The sequence below is a fragment of the Helicoverpa armigera genome, chromosome 25 (genome assembly GCF_030705265.1).
Source record: "Helicoverpa armigera isolate CAAS_96S chromosome 25, ASM3070526v1, whole genome shotgun sequence".
NCBI lineage: Eukaryota > Metazoa > Arthropoda > Insecta > Lepidoptera > Noctuidae > Helicoverpa > Helicoverpa armigera.
This window is the reverse complement of record NC_087144.1, coordinates 8,330,758-8,352,791: the sequence shown is the minus strand read 5'-3', so window position 1 is coordinate 8,352,791 and position 22,034 is coordinate 8,330,758. Positions and strand designations below refer to the sequence as shown.

General features: G+C 34.7%; 1 protein-coding gene across 1 annotated transcript in view; it reads right to left on the bottom strand.

The window, feature by feature from the left end:
* The window catches only part of LOC110379514 (uncharacterized), a 149,061-nt gene extending 129,646 nt beyond the window's left edge, over positions 1-19,415 (bottom strand). The window contains exon 1 of the mRNA XM_064041455.1: positions 19,284-19,415. Coding sequence (XP_063897525.1) covers positions 19,284-19,338 — 55 coding nt within the window. The 5' untranslated portion in view covers positions 19,339-19,415. The remainder of the gene's footprint in view (positions 1-19,283) is intronic.
* Positions 19,416-22,034: the final 2,619 nt, after the last annotated feature.

Genomic DNA, 22,034 nt, shown 5'->3' with positions numbered 1-22,034 from the left:
AAACTATAAGCCCCAGCTGCTCATGTTACCCCTTTAAAAAATCAAATAGCAATTTCATACATTTAGCCATTGATTTCGATGATGCCTCCTATGCAGTATTTCATTACTTATTATTACCTATAATTTGAGTTACTTTTCGTTTGCGCCGGGCTTGGGTTTTTTTTGAGCATTGTCCTTTAGTTCGTTTTAGTTCCTTAAGCGTATAAATTTACACGGGATATAAAACACCTTCATTATTTTGAAACCGACTCACACTTGGCCATTTTCAGATTTTTCCCTTTACCTTGACATAAAGACCTACCTCCATGCCAAATTTCAAGTCAATACGACCATTGGAAGTGGTCTAGGTTTTTAATGAGTGAGTCAGTCAGTCAGTCAGTCAGTCAGTCAGTCAGTGAGTGTATAGTAAAAATAGCGATTTTCTGACGTCAATATCTCAAGACCTACAATAGGTATATTAATGAAATTTTGTATTTTAGATAAGTGAGGGGGTCTCAACAAATACGAGAAATTTGATATGCGTAAATAAAATAGATTTTGAGTTATAGGGGGGTCGAATTTGGCCCGAAATGGTTCGTGTAATATAACCCACGGCCGGTGTGTCGCTTTTTTTTGCTCGAACTTGGCGGACACACTGCCGTGTGTCTAGATATTTTCTCCTGATTGCGAAAGGCAGATAACAGTTCTATCCAAATAATTATAATGAAATATTCGCATAATATTAACAACAAACAAATCCCATAACAATACCATTAGTATAAGCTTTATTACTAAGTATTGCATATTCGGGGAAATTAAGCGATTATTGTGCGTTTCAGGAATATTTGTTCACATAATATTGTTATTGTGCATCGTTGTAAATTCAATGTCTATGCAATTTTGGAAAATACATATAATTTTTTTACAAAATATTCATTGAAATCAAATTCAGTTTAGTAGTTTCGGAGTATTTAACAAACAATATCTAATAATTGAGGCCCGGTTTCGCCGGTGATCGATAAAGTGTCATTTAGTTATCTGATAGTCAATGCTATCTTCCAGGTAAAGGCTACTTGCTATCCGATACTTACCTGTAAAACCAAAATGTATAGTTTATCTGCTAGATGAGTTCCAGTTACTGATGAAACTGACCATAAAATGCACACCGCAAAATTGTGCGTAGCGTCACTGCCGATTTCAGCAGCGTGATGCCTTAACGCAGTCATATTTTCACCCCCAACTTACTAAGGATATTTCAATCACTAAGATCTGGTCAAATAAACAACTGCAGACCGCTGTCCCCGGCAATCTGTCCCGGGATATAGACAGCACATAAATACCGGGATTGGCAGTAATCCCGGCCATCCGTCACGGATGTCGGATAACCGGCTACTGCACGTATCCGGGTATTCAGTTACCCGGGTCACTTGACGGTATTAATTGGTTTTCATTTGAGTTTTTCTGGGTTAGGTAAGTTCGTTAGTTCAGAGTCTATTGATGTGTTAAATTTTGTAGATAGGGATTATTTTTTATAAGGGTAGGTAAGTAATTATTATCTTAATTTTACTACCTATTTGTCTTTTTAACTTAAATATCACGGCCTATTGATATAGCATACATCAGGGACAGACATTCAAAGATCACATTATATACTGAATGCGATAAGCGTATTTTATTTTATTTATTTAACAGTTTATGTACACACACAGAATATAGACAAGAAGAAAAATAGAACAGATAGTACAAAGGCACAGCTTATTTCATAAGAAATCTCTTCCAGCTGGCCCTGAATTTTAATCTTATTTAACTGCCTTGTATAAAGGAAAGAGAGAAAAAACTAAAACTTTGTAATATTATAAATACGAAAATAACTCTGTCTATCGGTCACACTTTCACACCAACTACTGCACCGATTTAAATGAAATGTGGTGCATAGAATATAGGCTAATGTCTGAGAAAGGACCCTACTTTTCACCCCAGTTGCGAGTAGTGGTCCGCTGGTAAAAGACTGAAGCCACAGCTATTAAAGAAATAAAACATCGATTAAAACTGCTTTTACTTAGAACTAAGAACTAATTGCACATTCATGAAAGAACGCTATTAATTAATTTTCTTCAAAGTTATCTTAGCTATCTATAAACAACATTTTTTTATAAGCAAACAAAATAACTCGTTAACACTTTCAGAAACCAATTTACAAAACACTGGTTTGCATAAATACTGGGATAGAACATGATCTTGCAGAGCAGACTGGACTATAAACAGTCGGCCAACAGTTGACCCGATGCTTGGCACAAAATCCGGCCAACTGCGAGTCAGAATCACGCACGAAGGGTTCCGTACCATTATTTGGAAAATTAGCAAAAATCACGTTTGTTGTATGGGAGCCCCCTAAAATATTTATTTTATTCTAGTTTTCAGTGTTTGTTGTTATAGTTAGGCAACAGAAATACATCATCTGTGAAAATTTCAACTCTCTAACTATCACGGTTCGTGAGGTACAGCCTGGTGACCGACGGACTGACGGACGGACAGAGGAGTGAAAACAATAGGGTCCCGTTTTACTCTTTGGGTACGGAACCCTAAAAAGGTTTTAAAGAAAATCTTGATTCCAATCAAAGTTTTCAGTCGGTCTGACACTGGCTTAATACCTGATCTTCATAATGTGCGTACTACCATTCATCTTCATACTCATTTATAAGCCCAAACAAACTATCGGCCGACTAAAAGTTTTCAGTGTGCGGGTTCTTTTAATTTATCATGTTTCGCTCGTTTTGGGCCGTTTTTTTTGATGAAAAGTTATCAATATCTGTCAGGCTGACTATGAATAGTGGATGGGTGATTTGTCAATCAATCTGCACTGTAAATGTCTGGTTGGATTTGTGATAGCCACTGTTGAAATACCAAGTTTTCAATTACTGTCACATCAAAATTCGGGGAGGTTTTTAGGGTTCCTTACTGATAGGGTAAAACGGGACTCTGATTCCGTTTGTCTGTATCTTAAGAAAAACACTAACGGTAACTATGTATTATATAGGTAATATGTGCTTTAGGTATGTACATCGCTCTATGCCTAAGTTGATTTCCTAAGGTAATTGCTGTATTTATTTCTCCAATTTCCTTTTTGTTATGCTTTTAGAAGTGAAATTAATTTCACAAAAAAACAGGGACATAAGCAGATCATTAATCTATCAAGGATGAACAATACCTACATACTCGTGAGTGAAGTTTTATTCCTCCAACTAAGATCGAACACACGACAGCGACAAACGAAGATATTAAACAGTTTAATTAGCTAAACCATAGAAGCTTGAAGACTCAAACTAAGTTGTTCACACTACTAATTAAGACACAAACTTCAGTATGCAAGTATCTAACTATTTCAAGAGTATATAATTTGCACTCACAAACGTAGCTCACACTAGATTGGAGGAACTGTCTCGGTTAAATTGTAGTTGCGTGGTTAGTTTAGTTTGGTGTTATAGATCAACCAAAAACTAATGAAATGGAAGAAAAACTATCTATTTTGATAACTGTGTAAGATGTGATTGACGATAGCTATTTCTGAATATAAACTTTAACAATATAGGTTTTTTTTTGTGATGTACCCTAAGCAGGTGGAAAATAGACAAGATAAAGTCGGTCTGTCTGTCTGACGGGCTTTCACGCCAAAACTACTGATCCAATATAAATAAAAGAACATTATATAGGTACACAGCTAGTCAAACAGCTTACAAAGGCCGGTTTACACTTTGCGAAGTGTGAAGTGATAAGTGTTAAGCGTTAACTTTACGCGATAAGTCTCAAGTGTTAAGTAGTCTTTTCCATCTCCGTTTACACAGTGTTTAGGAAGAAGCTCATAGTGGTACTGTGCGTTGTGCATAGTGTCTCTAGGAATGGAAGATGAACAGCGCCTAATATTGAGACAAATAATTAAGGAGATTGTATCTGTTGTGGTATCTGATATAGAAAATGAACTCAATTTTGAAATCGGGAATTCCCATCGCTTCACTCAGTTTCAATAGGGCCGCATCTCTCAACCTGTTTGTTTTTAAATTCTGCGCACTGAACATTGTATAGGCATTCAAACTTTATGTATTCTTGTACGAATTATAAAGTATGTTGTTCCGTCCACTTCATTTTCGCTTTGAACTTGACACTGCGCACTTAACACACACGTATTTACACACTGATTAGTACAGGCAAATTGCGAGAGAGGGTAGTAGAAAAGTTGAGAGGGGGTAGTCACTTAACAACAAAAATAGACCTTGATTCTATTCACTCGCACTAATCAATAAGTACTAATCGCACGTATCACTTAACACTAATCACTTTACGCTTCCGTTCACACCTTGATTACTAAACACCTGCACTAATCACCTGCAGTGTTAACTTAACAAAGTGTAAACCGGGCATTAGGTAATCTTTCCAGAACGAGACTAACAGGCAGCTGCAGTGTAAGATATTTTTTTCAATAAATAACAGCAGGCACAATAATTCAAACATTTACCAATCTACCAACTACTGAATTCACAAAACTACATATTTGAGCTGCAAACCAAACAACCACAATATCAGTACTACCAGCTAGTTAATAGACCAAGTTTCGTAAATACAAACGCAAAGGCCTCACCAATGCGCCATTACCTCTTCATATTACAGCCATTACGTGCATCCGAACCGCATGTTGCGGCGGCAAATATCCGCACATATCCGCAAATATCCGCAAAATATCCGCAAATATCCGAATTATCCGCCGCCCGGTAGCGCTCGCTAATTGATTTTAATTTAATACGAGTGAACGATTTTTGAAACGTAGCAGTATTTATTACGTTATCCGCACAAATATCTGATGGATAGCGATGCATATGTCTGAAAGATGACGGAGATTAATTATCGCCTGCTTTAACGTATTTTGATAACGCTGTGGCTTAAAATTTTCGGGCAATTTATGAATAGAGGTAAAATATTTTGGTTTTCACGAAAATATGTACGAAACGTTGTAAGTTTTCGTTAAAAATCAATAAACTTTACGTTATTTCAAGGCTTTGCAAGCGAAAATAACATTCGTGTAAAAAGAATTCATCATAAAACGATTTTATAAGGCCGTCTTTAAAACCACTAGAGCATTGAAGTATACTTCATGTTTTCATTCTGGCTGACATCAAGCATTTTTCTATTCTTTGTCTTTCAACAACACGTCAAAATAACGTTAAAAACACCATCACCGTCATTCTTTTGTCTTTAGTCAAAAGATGGATATCCTAAATCTTGATAAAGGCCTCTATAACTTCCCATAACAGTGTCAAAATTTTGGAAAATCGATAAACCATAGCCTGGGCTCCCAATACATTGAAGCAATGCATCAGTTATGATGAATGACGGCCGTATTGTCACTTCCAATATCCGAATATATCCGCCGGGCGGATATCTGTCACACCTTATTAATGGCTTCCAAATAATTAACGCGGTGCGGGTATTTTTCGTTGAATCAGGGTGATTGGTTAGTGGGATTGCATTGTGGATTATTTTGGAAATAAATGCATATTAAAACATCTTTCTAGGTAGCTTACTGTGCTCAAAAAGTTTTATGGTATTAATATTTAAGTACTAGAGTTCCCGCACACTTGAAACTTTTAGTCAGCTGATAGATTTTTGGGCTTCTAAATCAGTATGAAGATCAGGTACTTAGCTGGTGTCAGGCCGACTGAAAACTATGATTGGAATACTCAAGATTATCTGAATAATAAGCTGACCATCGGGTCAACTGTCGGCCGACTGTTTAGTCTGCAGTGTACACTCTTAATGCAATAAAAAAAACTTTATTTTATTCGTGTTTGTAAAATTTTACTAGCCTTCATTCATTTTCACGCTTATCTGCAGTGTAAAAACAAGTATAAAATATACTACTTACGTATTACAAAACGGCTTTACCTTTCAAATATCCGCACATATCCGCATATATCCGCCAGGTCCGACCTATTAATTGCTTTTCATTAAACCGAACAGATTCTTTGATATTCGATTCTATATCGCGATGTAGGCTTAATTAAACCTGGACATATGTAGGGTATGTAATCTTTCATATTGCTGAATTTCATATTTTAGGCTTGATTGGGATTTGGTAATTTATTGTGCAAAAAATTTTTTCCCGTGAATCACACATTCCATTGAAATTGCCTTTTATAAACGTGACCAGTAGGATACCAATTATGTCTAAGCAGTTTTATCATGGCAAAAAAAAATATTCAGGTAAGCAAAGAGTCTGAAAACCAGTCTTACCAAGAGGCAGTCACTCTTTGTCAAACACTAGTACTCGACAACATCGGAATACACTGGTAGCCAACCCCCAAAAGGCTAATCAGATGATGAAGTTACAAAATTAATAATTATTCAAAAACGTCAAATTCAATACAAAGTTTCATCCTATTGGAACAAGTTTTATATATACATAGGTAAGTAATACTGACTCTACTTACTTCTACGTATTTCAGACTTAAGTGATACTTAACAAGAACTTAAGTACGTTCTTACACTACATACTGAGATAAAGATAAAGATAAAGATAAAGATAAAGATAAAGATATATTTATTTTGCAAATATGGGTACAAAGTAAATGGTGTTATAAAATAAACAGGTTCTGCCATATTTTGCCATTCGGCGTGCAAACATTTACAAGTTGTTGTTATTACAATCTAAATTAAACACACTAAATTATACATCAAAACTAAGCAATTAAATTATACAAATAAGTAGCATGAGATGTACTTACATGTTACGATATATAATAAAAACTGTGGAAAACAGACGGGATTGTGAGTAGTGACTGGTAGTGGGATTTAGACCTTACTCAGCCTTACTACAAAAACTTAAACATCTGTTGAACACTTGTCTAAAAAAAGTGTGGCTGAAAAACGGGCCTTATTTCTACGACATAATCTGTATTTTTTTAGACACGTGTTCAACAGTCGTTGTTTTTATTTTTAAACTTAGTCCGTCGTACCACAAAAGTTTTTTGTGGTACGACGGACTAAGTTTAAAAATATTAAATTGGTGAGGATTTAACCCAGAAATTATAGATCCCCCCAAAACAAAAATGTGAAAGACTGCCAAGTTCGATAATATGGGAATGCTTCGCCTATAAAAGAAGTGAGATCTGAATAAGTACCAAGTTCCATACACATACCTCAGTTAAAAATAGTTACTTTTTAATGATGTTACTTGGCAAGTTTTCATACACCTTGTTATAAACCTACTAAACGCAATGAATCAAGTATTTAATTTTCTATTAAAACTTGCCAAGTAATCATCATTAAAAAGTAACTATTTTTAACTGAGGTATGTGTATGGAACTTGGTACTTATTCAGATCTCACTTCTTTTATAGGCGAAGCATTCCCATATTATCGAACTTGGCAGTCTTTCACATTTTTGTTTTGGGTGGGATTTCATTTATTTTTGTAAGGCTGTTTATTTTATTTTTTTCTTATGATTAAGTTAGTTAAGTAAATGTCTCATTTATACTATCTTTCAGATTTTTAAATATGCACTATGCTTCTTACAAAGAAATGAACTAGATTAACTAAATGGACTAGATTTACCAACTGACTGACATGACATGTTATCATATATTATGTTCGTGGATCAAAGTTACACATTCGTTATTTTCGAAAGTGACTCACACTTGGCCGTTTTCAGATTTTTACTTTGACTAAATACAAACCTTTGTAACGAATTTCAGATCGGTACGACCATTCAAGATATATTATATAAATATAGATAAATTTAGTTCGTTTTAGTTCCTTAGGGGTATAAATTTACACTGGGTATTTTACACCTTCATTATTTTGAAACCGACTCACACTTGGCCATTTTCAGATTTTTTCCTTTACCTTGACATAAAGACCTACCTCCATGCCAAATTTCAAGTCAATACGACCATTGGAAGTGGTCTAGGTTTTTGATGAGTGAGTCAGTGAATCAGTGAATCAGTGAATCAGTGAATAAGTGAATCAGTCAGTGAGTGTATAGTAAAAATAGCGATTTTCTGACGTCAATATCTCAAGACCTACAATAGGTATATTAATGAAATTTTGTATTTTAGATAAGTGAGGGGGTCTCAACAGATACTAGAAATTTGATATGCGTAAATAAAATAGATTTTGAGTTACAGGGGGGTCGAATTTGGCCCGAAATGGTTCGTGTAATATAACCCACGGCCGGTGTGTCGCTTTTTTTGCTCGAACTTGGCGGACACACTGCCGTGTGTCTAGATTTAGTAAAATCATGTAATCTAAATCAGGTTTCGCTGGTAGTTTTTCTCGTGGGGACTACTCTGCTCAACCGGATAAAAGTAGCCTTTTTATGCTTTCTCAATAAATAGGATATCTAATATTGTTTTCTTTATTAAATCGCTAGTTCTAAAACCAGATTTACTTTTTCTTTTGCGTCTTTGTTCAGAACATTATTAAATAGGTGAAATCATAGTGATTGTATAAATATAACCCTTCCTTATCCAAGTTAAAAAATTACCACAATTTACACACCGACCTATAATGACTGCGTACCCCAATTTCTCCCTACCCGGTTCTTGGGAGACCCGGGCATCAAGCGAGCCATAAGTCTGATACCACTTAATAGGGGTGCGAAGTGGTAATAAAATAAACGCCTCCCCACCCGGTACTCGAGCCGGGTATGCCAGGGTTTTATCATTGCCATGTTAGGGTTGTGTGTGATTTTTAGACCTGATTTAGACATGAAAGATGGTAACAGGGGATTTTTGTAAGTTTATGTGAAGAGCTTCATATTTTTTGGTGCGCTTGGAGTGAATTTGATAGTTTCATAAATATCGACAATTCAAAAAAGTTGCTTTTAGATAGGTATTAACAAGTTATTTTTTGCGTTTCATCAGTTAATCAGAAAGTAGATGAGTTATAAGTGTTTTTAGATCATATTATCCTCCTCGTAACTTTTGACAGCAATGTACTTTTTGAAACATAACTTAGTTGAGCATTCAATAGAAGAACTTGATAACTTATTGCATAATACTTTATCCTCAAAAAATGCAAAAACTTTGACTGAAAGATGAATGGACACATCTAAATCGTCCATTTTGTATCTTTTTGAAGGTTTTATGCAAGGTTTAGCGTATTTTATTAACACGCTTATATTAGCTTCACTTTTAACTATGTACCTATGTAAGAAAATCTTGGAATCTTAATTTGACCCCCGGTCTTCGATTAGAATGAAATTTTGCAAAATACTCAATTTAACATAAGTAATTAAGGCTACTGTAGCGAGATTTTCTAAGAACTAAAATCTTCATTTCTCCTTTGTAGTTCTTTGCATATTTTGTTTTTAGGTACAACACTTTATTACGTATTAGCAGTTAGACTTGTATGGAAGTATGTACGTACGTATGTACTGTCATCTAATTCGATATATGTATTCGATTATGTATCTCTATATACAAAACAATATCGAAAACTATAGTAGGCATCGATCAATACAGCCGGTCCGGTTTGAGTCCGGTCCGCTTCCGATCCGTCAATACATTCACAGTGCGCGTAGATAAATTTCATTTCGCCGACTAGTTAGTTTCATGGCTCACAGACTGATGGGAAAATGAGAAAATAAACTAATAAATAAAAGCTTTTGATTGAACGCAAATAGATATTTTGTGATTGGTTCTTTATTTAGGTCATTCATGGGGCAGTTTTTTTTTTCTAGCTGCCTAGCTTTTTCTCTGAAATAAATGAGTTTGCTTCCAGTCTAATTAGGTGCAGCTTTTTTTGATACTGACTGCGGTCTTACCTGTATCCCGTGGGAACTATTACGCGCACCCGGTTAAAAAGTAGCCTAAAGCCTGTCTCGATAAATGGGCTGTCTAACACTGAAACACTTTTCAAATGGGTCCGGAAGTTTATGAAATCAGCGCGATCAAACAAACAAGCTTTATAAAAATATGATATCCCGCTGTTTCACCCGGGTCCCGTGGAAATTACTGCCCGTACCAGGATAAAATATAGCCTATGCTACTCGGAAAGAGTGCAGCTTTCCAAAAACTTTTTACCAAAAAAATAAAACCGTCTCCCAAAAACACTGAAAAGCAAAAAAAACTTTTCTTAGGCGAAATAATCGCCACCGACTTCTAGGCCGATGCACCTAAGAAAAGTTTTTTTTTGTTTTTCAGTGTTTTTGGGAGTCGGTTTTATTTTTTTGGTAAAAAGTTTTTGGAAAGCTACACTCTTTCCGAGTAGCATAGGCTATATTTTAAGTTGCCCTCGATTTCTCAGGGTTTCCATCATCAGATCCTATGGGACCACCTGGGAGGTAAACCCTATCAAACATAAAAAAAAAATGTGCAAATCGGTCCAGGCGTCTCCGAGTAATCGGTGAACATACATAAAAAAAAAAGTAGATCCCGACGAATTGAGAACCTCCTCCTTTTTGGGAAGTCGGTTAAAAAGGGACAGAATTTTTCAAATCGGTTCAGTAGTTTCGGAACTTTTAGGCCTACAAACAAAAAATGTTTCCCCTTTATAATATTAGTAAAGATGGAAAACTTAGGAAAAGTTGCAATTGCTTCAACCTAGACATAAAACATTGAAAATACATTCATGATTGTTAACAAAGATATACAAAGATGTTGACATAACAACAAATATCAAGTTTATCTACAGTAATGAGTAATTGAGGAGCGACGTAACATTATAATCTTCCTGCTTACGACACAACGCTTGATAATAATATGGAATCACTTTACGTAACTGAAAATGTCTGATAAAGCTCACGTAATGAATGTTGTCAGCTGAAATAATCTTTTAAATGTTGCCAAGAAAATCGCATTTGAAAAACGATAGGTATTTGCAAAATGAAATTACGTTACAATAACAAACGATATACACTAAAATATAATAAGAATAAGAAGAAAGTCTGTCATCATTTCCTGGGTATTGACATTTGAGCTTGAACGCTGTAATCTCACGAACTACTGGACTGATTCTTTCATTGTTAGGCAGCTCGTTTATTGAGGAAGGCTTCTTCTTCAATTTAAGAGCCCAGCTCTTGTCGGTGCAGCTCCTTCCATTTACGCCTATCTAGCGCCAACTCCTGAACTTCCTTATATACGTCACAAAATGGAAGGCTATAGGCTACTTTTTATCTAGATGCGCGGAACAGTTCCAATGGCGGCAACTAGCGGAAGCTAGTTTATCTTATTATACTGTAACCTATACCTACCTACTTAGCATTTCTTGGGTCATCATATGCCTAGCCTTATCCCAACTATGTTGGGGTCGACTTCCAGTCTAAGCAGATGCAGTTGTGTACCAACTTTTTACAAGGAGCAACTGCCTATCTGACCTCTTCAACCCAGTTACCTGGGCAACACGGTAGTTACATCTTAGTAAAACTGACTTTCAGACTTTATGGCTTCTGTCTACTGTGGAATGACTGTCAAAAGTACAAATACTGTGAAAAGATGTTCAAATGACAGCCAGGTCCACGCAATTTGTCGTGCCTTCCGAAACATAGATGCTTAACCTTATGATCGATCCATTCTCTAGCTTTACCTTAGGTTTACCTACACACATTTTATTTCCAAAACGAGCGTTAGGTAAAGAATCTCAGCCTCAATATATCATCGATAATGTCTAGAAATGTGTCTAGTCTAGAGTCTAGCCCTGACGTGTCTCTAGACTGAAATATATAACTTTTTAATGTTAAATAACGTAGAACGAAGAATAATGGCTTTCTGCCTGATGCTGAATTCATAGAAACGTTGAAAACGAATTTCTTTAAAGAGGTTTTAGTTAGAATTCTATTGGAAGATCTTTGAGGGTAACCTTACCAGTACCAAAATTTTTTTATAAACGCGAAAGTAATACCCATTTTCACCAACAAATACCTAAATTTAGGGATCCCCTGAGAGCTTTTAGGGAATACTTAATACGAATTTAATTTTCACCAAAGTTTAGGTGTCCCTTATAAACTTTATTATATAGTGAAAACGGGCATAAGTCTGTTTTTCTATCACACTTTCACGCCAAAACTATAGAATTCAGCTAGATACTCCTATAGCCCAAGAAAGGACATAGGCTACTTTTTATGCGCCTCTGGGCAAAATTTCATACACAGATAATTTAGAACCCAAAATAGGATATACATAGGCTACTTTAACCAGTAACGGGTAGTAGTTTCTTCAGGACGCGAGCGCAACCGCAGGGAACGACGAGTACCTTACAAAATATTCATTCTTACCTACATACCAAAGTACTCATGTTTTACTCAAATAGCTACTTAAAAAAAAAACTCCTCAGCAATCTAGATACATAGACGGTACCCAAAGACATATTAGCATATCTTCTGTAGCGAGAATTCAAGAAAAACAAAAGACGTCTGAAGCTGAAAATGGAAAATGGAAGGCGTTACAAAAAGTTGTAATAAAGCAACCATTTGGGAACTTTTTCTACTCTTTGTAAGTACGTAACCATTTTAGATTCTGACGATCCTGTAAGTTTCACAATTTATTTATCGTCCTGACTTATAGGTAACATTATAGTTTGTTTATATGGTATTACACTAACTTCAGTTCGCAGTTTCACCCGCATCTTGAAAAGCACTCCAACTATTTCTATATTTTGCGTTTTTATTTCAATCGGTTCAGCCGTTTTAGCGTGATTATTTAAAGGAAATATTTAGGTATATCTGAAATCAGTTACTCGCTTACCAGTTCAATATTATGTATTATCGATTTATTGTAAGAGAATTATACCAATAATAGTAATATATTTTGACGTCAGTCAGTCTGTATGCCCACAGGAATAAACTAGGTATTAGTTCAACACCCACTTGTTCATACATAATGTACAACTAAGTATATATCAGACGTATATGGCCTTATTATATACCTATTGTGTTGAATATTAATACGGAAAAGTTAATTTACTTTTAGTTAAAATGTTACTTAGGATTAATAACATGATTAAAGCAACATTTTTATTGTTCTAATCTGAATTCAAAGGGCCTTACTACAAAAACTTTAAACCCTGTTTTACACTTGTCTAATAAAATTTTGGCTGAAAAATGAACCATATGTCAACGTCATAATTTGACATTTTTTTAGACAAGGCATAAACTGACGTTTAAAAGTTTTTGTGGTAAGACGGAAATAGTTTAAAAAACTAAAAAACACGCTAGTCATGTATGTCATCAGGACTCAGAGCGAAATTTCATCCTATTCGAAGGCCGGGAAGTGGGTCAAATTAAGATTCCAAGATTTTCTTACATAAGTATATAGTTACAAGTGAAGCTAACATAAGCGTGTTAAAAACATCACCTATAAAACTCAATATATGTAACAGTAAATAAAAAAGATCAGTAACAAAACCATATTATTTTCAAAAGCACTGCAACGTTTTATTGACATCAAGCATTTTTCTGACATCAATACGACCTGTTTTCAATATATCCTGACAAAGAGAGCATGACACTTCAAGCATAGCTTTAATAAAATAAAATGTTTCGTTCCAAAAAAAAATATAACAAAGAAAAAAAATATCTTTTGATACATTTCTGAACGGAAATTGATTCACTAACCTAACTAAGAACTCAATTTTGTCGACGCAATCACAAAGCGAGTTTTTCTAAAAATAACCCCCATTCATAGGTCAGAGCGTTTGACGGCAGAAATCTAATAAAAGTTTTATTACCAAAAAAATGTTTTTTGGCCTCTCTCGTTCGATGGAGGTCTAATTGTATCAATTTGACCCGTGCTTTATTGCTTTGGCTAGTTATTTGAAATTGAAGCACGAATTTTGAAAAAGTATGAAAATATTTCAGCTATGCGAAAAAAATCCGTGACTGTCAAAAAGCTTAATAAGTAATCTTAAGTAACTAAAGTAAGAAACAAAAACATAAAAAAAATGGTTCTCTTGAACCACAAAAGCTCCGAAACTGGTTTGTTAAGTAACTTTTTTATATAAATTTTATTGGATCAAAACATTGTACAAATTGATTGTGAACGAAAAGAGTTACATTAGATAAAAACTATACCTAAATGAATGTTTCTAAGTATATCTTGGACACCAATGACTGATTACAAGGTGAAGGAAAACATCTCGAAGAAACCTGGACTATAAAATCTGAAATCACTAACCCGCATTGAGCAAGCGTGGTGATTAATGCTCAATCCTTCTCCGTGTGAGAGGAGGCCTTTGCCTGTGTGTTAAAATACAACATTAAAACCAAATGCATTTTGCTAAGTTATCTCCAAGAACCCATCCTCCGAGCCTTTTTCCCAACCATGTTGGGGTCGGCTTCCAGTCTAACCGGATGTAGCTGAGTACTAGTGCTTTACAAGAAGCGACTGCCCTGCCTGACCTCCTCAACCCAGTTACCCGGGCAACCCAATACCCCTTGGTTAGACTGGTGTCAGACTTACTGGCTTCTGACTACCCGTAACGACTGCCAAGGATGTTCAATGACAGCCGGGACCTACAGTTTAACGTGCCATCCGAAACACAGTCATTGGTGTCTAAGATATACTTAGAAAGTACATACAAACTTAGAAAAGTTGCATTGGTACTTGCCTGAACTGGAATCGAACCCGCGCCCTCATACTCGAGAGGCTGGTTCTTTGCCCACTAGGCCACCACGACTTTCCACTAGGCCACCACGACTTATCTTATCGTTATCTCCAAGAACCTTCACCACATTATTATATCTTCCTACTACGTCTGCCGTTGTCAACTTAATCTAAATAGAACATATAACGTTGCTCCCAGAGCCTGCTAATTAAGCCAGCTACTAATTAACTTGGTGCAGGACAACAATATCGTTCTGCCAAGCTGTTGCTATCTCAGAACAACTGAGTTTCAGTTATTTCAACTGAAATGATACGCTGTTTGCAAGTTTTGTCTCTGTTTTGGGAAGAACGAGTTGTTTTAGTTGAAATTAAAAATATGCATGAGATTCTTTAGTTTTCAAGCTGTGGGTAAAATTAAAATTTTGGTAAATCGGTTCAGGCGGACATAGACCTATATTTTTCTTTAGACGTGGTTAGACAGATTCTCATACAGAGAAAGAATAAACTTTAAACTTTAACCCTTGCTCAAGGGTGATTGGTGATTTCAAATTTTTAATTTTTATCATCTATAACTAGCCATTGATATGTGTACTTTAAGTATATCACATAAAAAGTAATGTACTTTAAAAAAAGTTTCACTCATATTTGCCTAAACTAGAATCGAACCCTTGAGAGGCTAGTCGAATATAACTTTAATTTACTAGCCGTCTATACAATACACTAAAGTAATTATCCAGAGCAAATAAAAAACACAAGAAACATCCGAAAAAGAATCTTTTCTTTAAAAGTTGTTCAAAAATGTCCACTACGTAACAACAAGTGAATGGTATTTAAGTGTCCTTTTAATTCAAAGAGAAATTCTCTTTTTCAACGTCTTACAAATGCCAAATTACAACGCCGAAATAAAAGTCGGAGTCAAGAATTCTGTTGTCCAATTTTGTATAACAGAAATCTTTAACTTGGTCTGAAAGAATAAAGGTACGTTTCGAATGCCAGTTGCCGACTGCACATGGTGTGACTGCCTGAAATCGGCCGCAGCTGCACTGGTTTGTATGGACGTATTTACATGAAACCGTTTTGGATCGAAGCATCAGCAGCAAGATCGAAGTCCCGCAGTCACTGCAAGTGCGATCGGCAGTCGCAATTTTCTGCTAATATTCAAAACAAAAAGTGTAGGTTTATACGCAACTACATTAATTTGAAACTCCGATTCGAATAGTTGGATAAACAATTGATTGGTTCTAAAAAATAATAAATGAACTCCCATCAATTTATACGTTTTTTATGAGTATCGTACGTACCGTGGATCTAGACTGAATACTACCTCTATAAAGCTGAAGTTCTTTTTTGCTTGTTTGTTTGCTTGAACACACTTAGACGAACCATTGTGTCGATTAATCGATATATATTTATTACTATAACTAGCTGGTGCCCGCGACTTCGTCTGCGCAGGTTTAGTATTTCGAACAATATGTTTACAAATTGTAGCCTATGTGTTATTCTGATGTATAAGCTATATTATTGTAAAGTTTCATTAAAATCCATTCAGTAGTTTTTGCGTGAAAGAGTAACAAACATCCATACATCCATACATCCATACATACAAACTTTCGCGTTTATAATATTAGTAGGATATAAAATTCTTTCAGTAATACATTTACCATGTAAGACTATTAGCAAAATTGTATCGTAGATAGAAAGCAAAAAATAAGTAAGGTATCATAATTATTTCATTTCTTTCATAAACAATAATTGCGTAAATATAACACGGATGTAAGGTAACGTCTGTTTCCTTAAACAGACGCAAGAAAAACACGCGTGAACTGTTTGGCCTCTTAACTTTAATTTCAAGAAAACGCGGCAATGAAATTGTATATTTTCATTGTATTTTTATACACATATTATTAAGAAAATGTATTTTTTTTATAAAATATTAAGTTCAGTATTGTACTCATTTCAGTTAATAAGCAGTTTATGAAAAGGCTACATATAGATTTCTTTATTAGATAGCATTATCGAATTTCTGTGTCCTATGTTTGTTAGGACTATCTTCTGGTCCAAGTACGAGAAGAGTCTAATGCCCGTTTTCATCAATAATCTCTTAACGTTTCCCTAACTAAGTGTCACTAAGAATAAGGGCTCCTCCAATAAAAAAAGTCATAAGGGACGCTTAAACTTTGGTGAAAACAAAATTCGTATTCAGTGTTCCCTAAATGCTTTTAGGGATTCCCTAAATTTAGGTATTTGTTGGTGAAAATGGGCATAAGAGAACTTAGAAACTCCTCACGTTGCTTCAATCTGCTTGCTTTATGTAACTGTAACCAGAATGGAAAAGCCCCGATAAGCGCTGATAGATCGGCCCAACTTTCTTTCTGTACATACCTATATCAGCAGTTTTTAGAATTAAGTCAAATAATTGAAAAATTATGGTACAAAGTGAAGTAATAAACGATTGATTCAAAATCAAAATCAAAATCAAAATCTTTTTATTTCACATAGGCCTTTGCAGGCACCTATGAAACGTCACATTAGTTGCACGGTTCCAAAAAGTTGGTCTCATGGAGAAGAACCGGCAAGAAACTCCATAGACACTCTTTTTAAAAAGTAATATAGTCACAGTACAAACAGTCTATTACATAACAATAGTAAGCTCACAGAATTATACAATGCAAGAAACTTAAACTGTAAATCTATACAATGCAAAGGGAGAAGAAAAAGTCGTTTAATTGCCAGGGAAGCCACACATGGAGAGATGAGTTATCGCCATATAATATCTTTATCGTCAACAAAGTCTTGAATTTTATAATAAGCTTTTTTAATTAGGGTGGATTTTAAAGTGTTCTTAAATTTTATATCCGTGAGATCGGTTACACACTTAGGCAGCTTGTTGTAAAAACGGACACAATTCCCTAAAAACGATTTATTTGATTTCGTTAATCTAAATCTCGGAGCTACTAGCTTGTGTTTGTTTCTTGTATTAATAGAATGTATATCACTTTTAACACTAAATTGATTTAAGTTTTTGCGTACGAACATTATATTTTCTAGTATATAAAGAGAATTGAGATTGATTGTATACGACTGAAGTTATCAATTACTGATGCAGTTTAAAAACCTATATTGTTGACGATACAATTTATTAGGTCTAACGAGGTTTTTCCGACACGACGAATTCTCTTTTTTAGGGTTCCGTAGCCAAAATGGCAAAAACGGAACCCTTATAGTTTCGTCATGTCCGTCTGTCCGTCTGTCCGTCTGTCCGTCTGTCACAGCCGATTTACTCGGAAACTATAAGTACTACAGTGATGAAATTTGATGGGAATATGTGTTGTATGAACCGCTACAAAAATATGACACTAAATAGTAAAAAAAAGAATTGGGGGTGGGGCCCCCCATACATGTAACTGAGGGATGAAATTTTTTTTTTCGATGTACATACCCGTGTGGGGTATCAATGGAAAGGTCTTTTAAAATGATATAAAGTTTTCTAAAAAACATTTTTCTTAAAGTGAACGGTTTTTGAGATATCAGCTCTCAAAGTCGTAAAAAGTATGTCCCCCCCCCTCTATTTTTATAACTACGGGGTATAAAATTCTAAAAAAAATAGAGGTGATGCATGCTAATTAACTCTTTCAACGATTTTTGGTTTGATCAAAGTATCTCTTATAGTTTTTGAGATAGGTTGATTTAACTGTAATTTACGGAACCCTTCGTGCACGAGTCCGACTCGCACTTGGCCGGTTTTTTCTGTAATTTATAGGTATGCTATGGATATGAGAATATGTGGTTTGAGACTTGCATGTATCATGTGCATAAATTAATTGTAATATTAATTAATGCATGGTTTTATTCATGAGTTCAAACTGTAATATGTAAAATGCAATATGTAAACATCTAATAATGTTTTTGTCGGCTTCGAAAAATTTGCTTCAGGAAAATCCTCCCACGGCCTTGTTGGAAAAATTGTTTTAATCTGATAAGTATAACAAAGGCAATGTAAAATGTTGTATACCCTAACTCTTATCTATAATCTAGATTCGATAAATCTATTCTAACGACAGCCAATAAATTATTATCAAAAGAAAATAACCTAAGATACCTATATCACTGTAAGCATTATGTGAAAGAAAAGCATTATCTACGTTGTTCTATTTTTATACCCTGTTTAAATTAAAAAGTATTGTAGATAGACGTAAAAGGACTCCTAAAGCACGTTATTTATTTATCACATAAATGAAATAGAATACTGATTATATTCTATTTCACGTTCAAATAATCTAGAAATATCTAGACTAATTAGTGTGTTACAATCAACAGCTGATGTAGCTTTCTATTGTTATAATTGTTTTCTGTTATATACTAAATTGAAACGTTTATTGATCCAATTTAGTCCAATAATACATTTTTATTGGTAATATACTCAAATTGCTATTTATCCGCATAATAAACACGCAACATGACATTGTCTATATTTGCGTTTGCGTAAAATTTTCAGTCTAATTTTCCCTTTCTTTTAATCAAAGTTAATATAATAATCCACGCTCTAGAACAAAAAAACAAGAGAACAAACATTTTTATCACTCACCCTTTGACACAACCGAAAAAAAAAAACAATAGCACACCAAAAACACATTCTAGGACCAAAAACACGAATGGAAAGACCAAAAATTTTACCGTTCCAATTTTAAATAAAATCGTAATAAAATCTAGTACTTACCCACTGCCAGGGAGATGGCTATTGTAGCAGCAAATAATACGTTGTATTTCACCATTGTCTCGACACTGGTTCGGGATTAAAGGACCATTTTATGCGCGTCCGTCCTCCGCGGCGGTGCGACGCGATCTGAGGTGCGAGCACAATCCCCTCCCTGCTACAGCCCTGGGAGATGGGACATACGGACGGGGAAAATGAAAAGCGAGGAAAATTTTGTGAGTGTTGAAACTTTGAATAATGTTAAATGTGAGAGTTGCTGCGTTGAAAATTCCATAGTTTGAGATGAATTTGATGAGAAATAAAAAAAATATATAAATTGATTCGAAAAATGATACGTATCTATTATTCCAAAAATAAGAAAACGATTGGCATTTTGGGAGAAAAAATGATCTAAGGTAGGTACTCAATGTTCGCTTATTTTAAGAATTCCTTTACTTTGTTTGCTTGAACGCGGTGATCTCAGGAACTATCATTAGAATTTTCTCTATTTTCATGACTTACACTTTCACACAACTTTGTTGTAGACTTATTTATATGCCTTATTTATATATTTTTCCAGTAACGATTGCACTAAATTTATTTTGTATAATTTATTAATACATTTTTAGCTCAATTTGGATTGTGTAACATTCTCAGGACTAGATAGAAAACTGTATGTTTGTAATTATTTTTATTTTCTTTTAAAAAGAGTGTCCATGGAGTTTCTTGCCGGTTCTTCTCCATGAGACCAACTCTTTGGAACCGTGCACCTAACTTTGACATTTCGAAAGAGCTCTCATAGGCCGATTTGAAAATAAAAAAAAATTGAGTTTGAGTTTGAGTTTGCCACAATAATTGAATGAATAATTACTTAATTTCAAATCTCTTTCAATAAATAGTTATTACTTTACCACATAACACATCGGATTTTCCACCGAGCGCCGCTCTAGAGAAAGTAAGCCAACCAGCACGATTTTCGTTTGCTTTCTACACTGTATTCAGCAGTGTGTATCGAGCGTGCACCCTTACGTGATAAGCAGAGGTTCAGCTGACGAGCATTAAACAAATAGACCATTAATGTACCATTTTACAGCAGCAGAGTAAAAAATGTATCATATTATTTTGATAGGAGTTAGGTCTGGTATGATCAATGATTACTTTTTTACATAGGTAACATTACTTAGTATTTCAGGTGTTTTCGAGAATAGCTATCACTTATAACAATTACATGTTTTACTCCCACATACAGCAGTTCGACGTCTTAAGCGGAAACCTATTACCAGCGCTCTAATTAGACTAAAACCACAAATAGGATAGCACGTTCATACTTAGTAGCTGATAATGATTTAAACATAAAAAATCAAGTAACGGAATAAAACCATTTAAATAAATAACTTCTTAATAGTTAATTAATAAAAAACAAACGTTTGAACATTTAAAGCATAAGTTACATGCCTACCTAGGTATACATTCCTTGATCAATTAGGTATCGTCCTTAACCTTACCCTATATTATCAGAGTGCATATTGACAAACTTTCTCCCAAAGAAAATCCTATTTCTCTACCTTAAAAAATACCAAAAACATAGCTATTTACTTATAAAGTAACTCGTGTTTCTCTGCATACTTTTCCACGACAGGAAAATGGAAAAAATAATGCGTAGGATTACTTTTACGTTTATGTTTCGTTTGTTATAGAATTACTTTAGTATCTCATTATTTTTTATTGTACTTAATTATAATATTATGGTGAAGTGGACCGAAAAATTAATCCATTGTTTTTTGAGTACCTAGAAATAAAGATTTTTTTTTATGGTTAAATGTGTTAAGTATTTTATACCTTCATATTAAATCTGTCGGCAGAAGCTAGAAAGTCTGACTACCAGTCTTACCAAAGGGTTGCCCGGGTAACTGGGTTGAGGAGGTCAGATAGGCAGTCGCTCCCTGCAGGACAATAGTACCTACACAGCTCCATCCTTTTAGACTGTAAACCGACCCCAACGTAGTTCGGAAAAGGCTAGACGGATGATTTAATTCAAAAGGATAATCGTCTTAATTTAGATCTGAACATGTAAAACTCTTCTGCAAAGTTTTACTAGGACCAATGCATTACCGTCTAAGTTTAGAAAAGGCATATTTAAACTATTATTTAGCTTCGATGATGCTCCGATAAATAATTTATATTTCAAATTGGCTAATAGCGGAAAAATAACTGATAGGCAATAAAAAAAAACGATACTTAAAAAGTGATAAACGGGACCCCAAAAAAGTTGAAATATAAAAGCTTAGCGATCCGACTTTGAAAGATTTGCCCAAAAATAATACTCGCCGGGAATTAATGACACACTGTTATTTTCTCTTTTGTTTTGTTTCTAATTTTCGAGTTTTTTACGCGAATTCAGGATATTATGATCATTTCTGTTGAAGAGGAAAACAGTTTGTGTGGAAATATTATTTAGGAAAGGCGTTTATGGCTGTTGAAACTTCGAATTGAAGGGAAGATAATAACAAATATGGTTATTATATACCTATACACTTACCTAGAGTCATTTTTCTACAAATGCGTGGAGTTTATCGTAGGATGCTAGGAAAAGTGCTGGAAAAGAAACGTACTTATTTAATACATAGTTTATCATACCTATATTTTTATTGAACTCATCTATGACTATGTAATTGATTGACATCCCGGGAAAAGTAATTCATGGGAATAATACTTACAGATTAAAGTACTATAGGTATTTTAGTTTCGACTCTATGACATTTAACACACCTACGT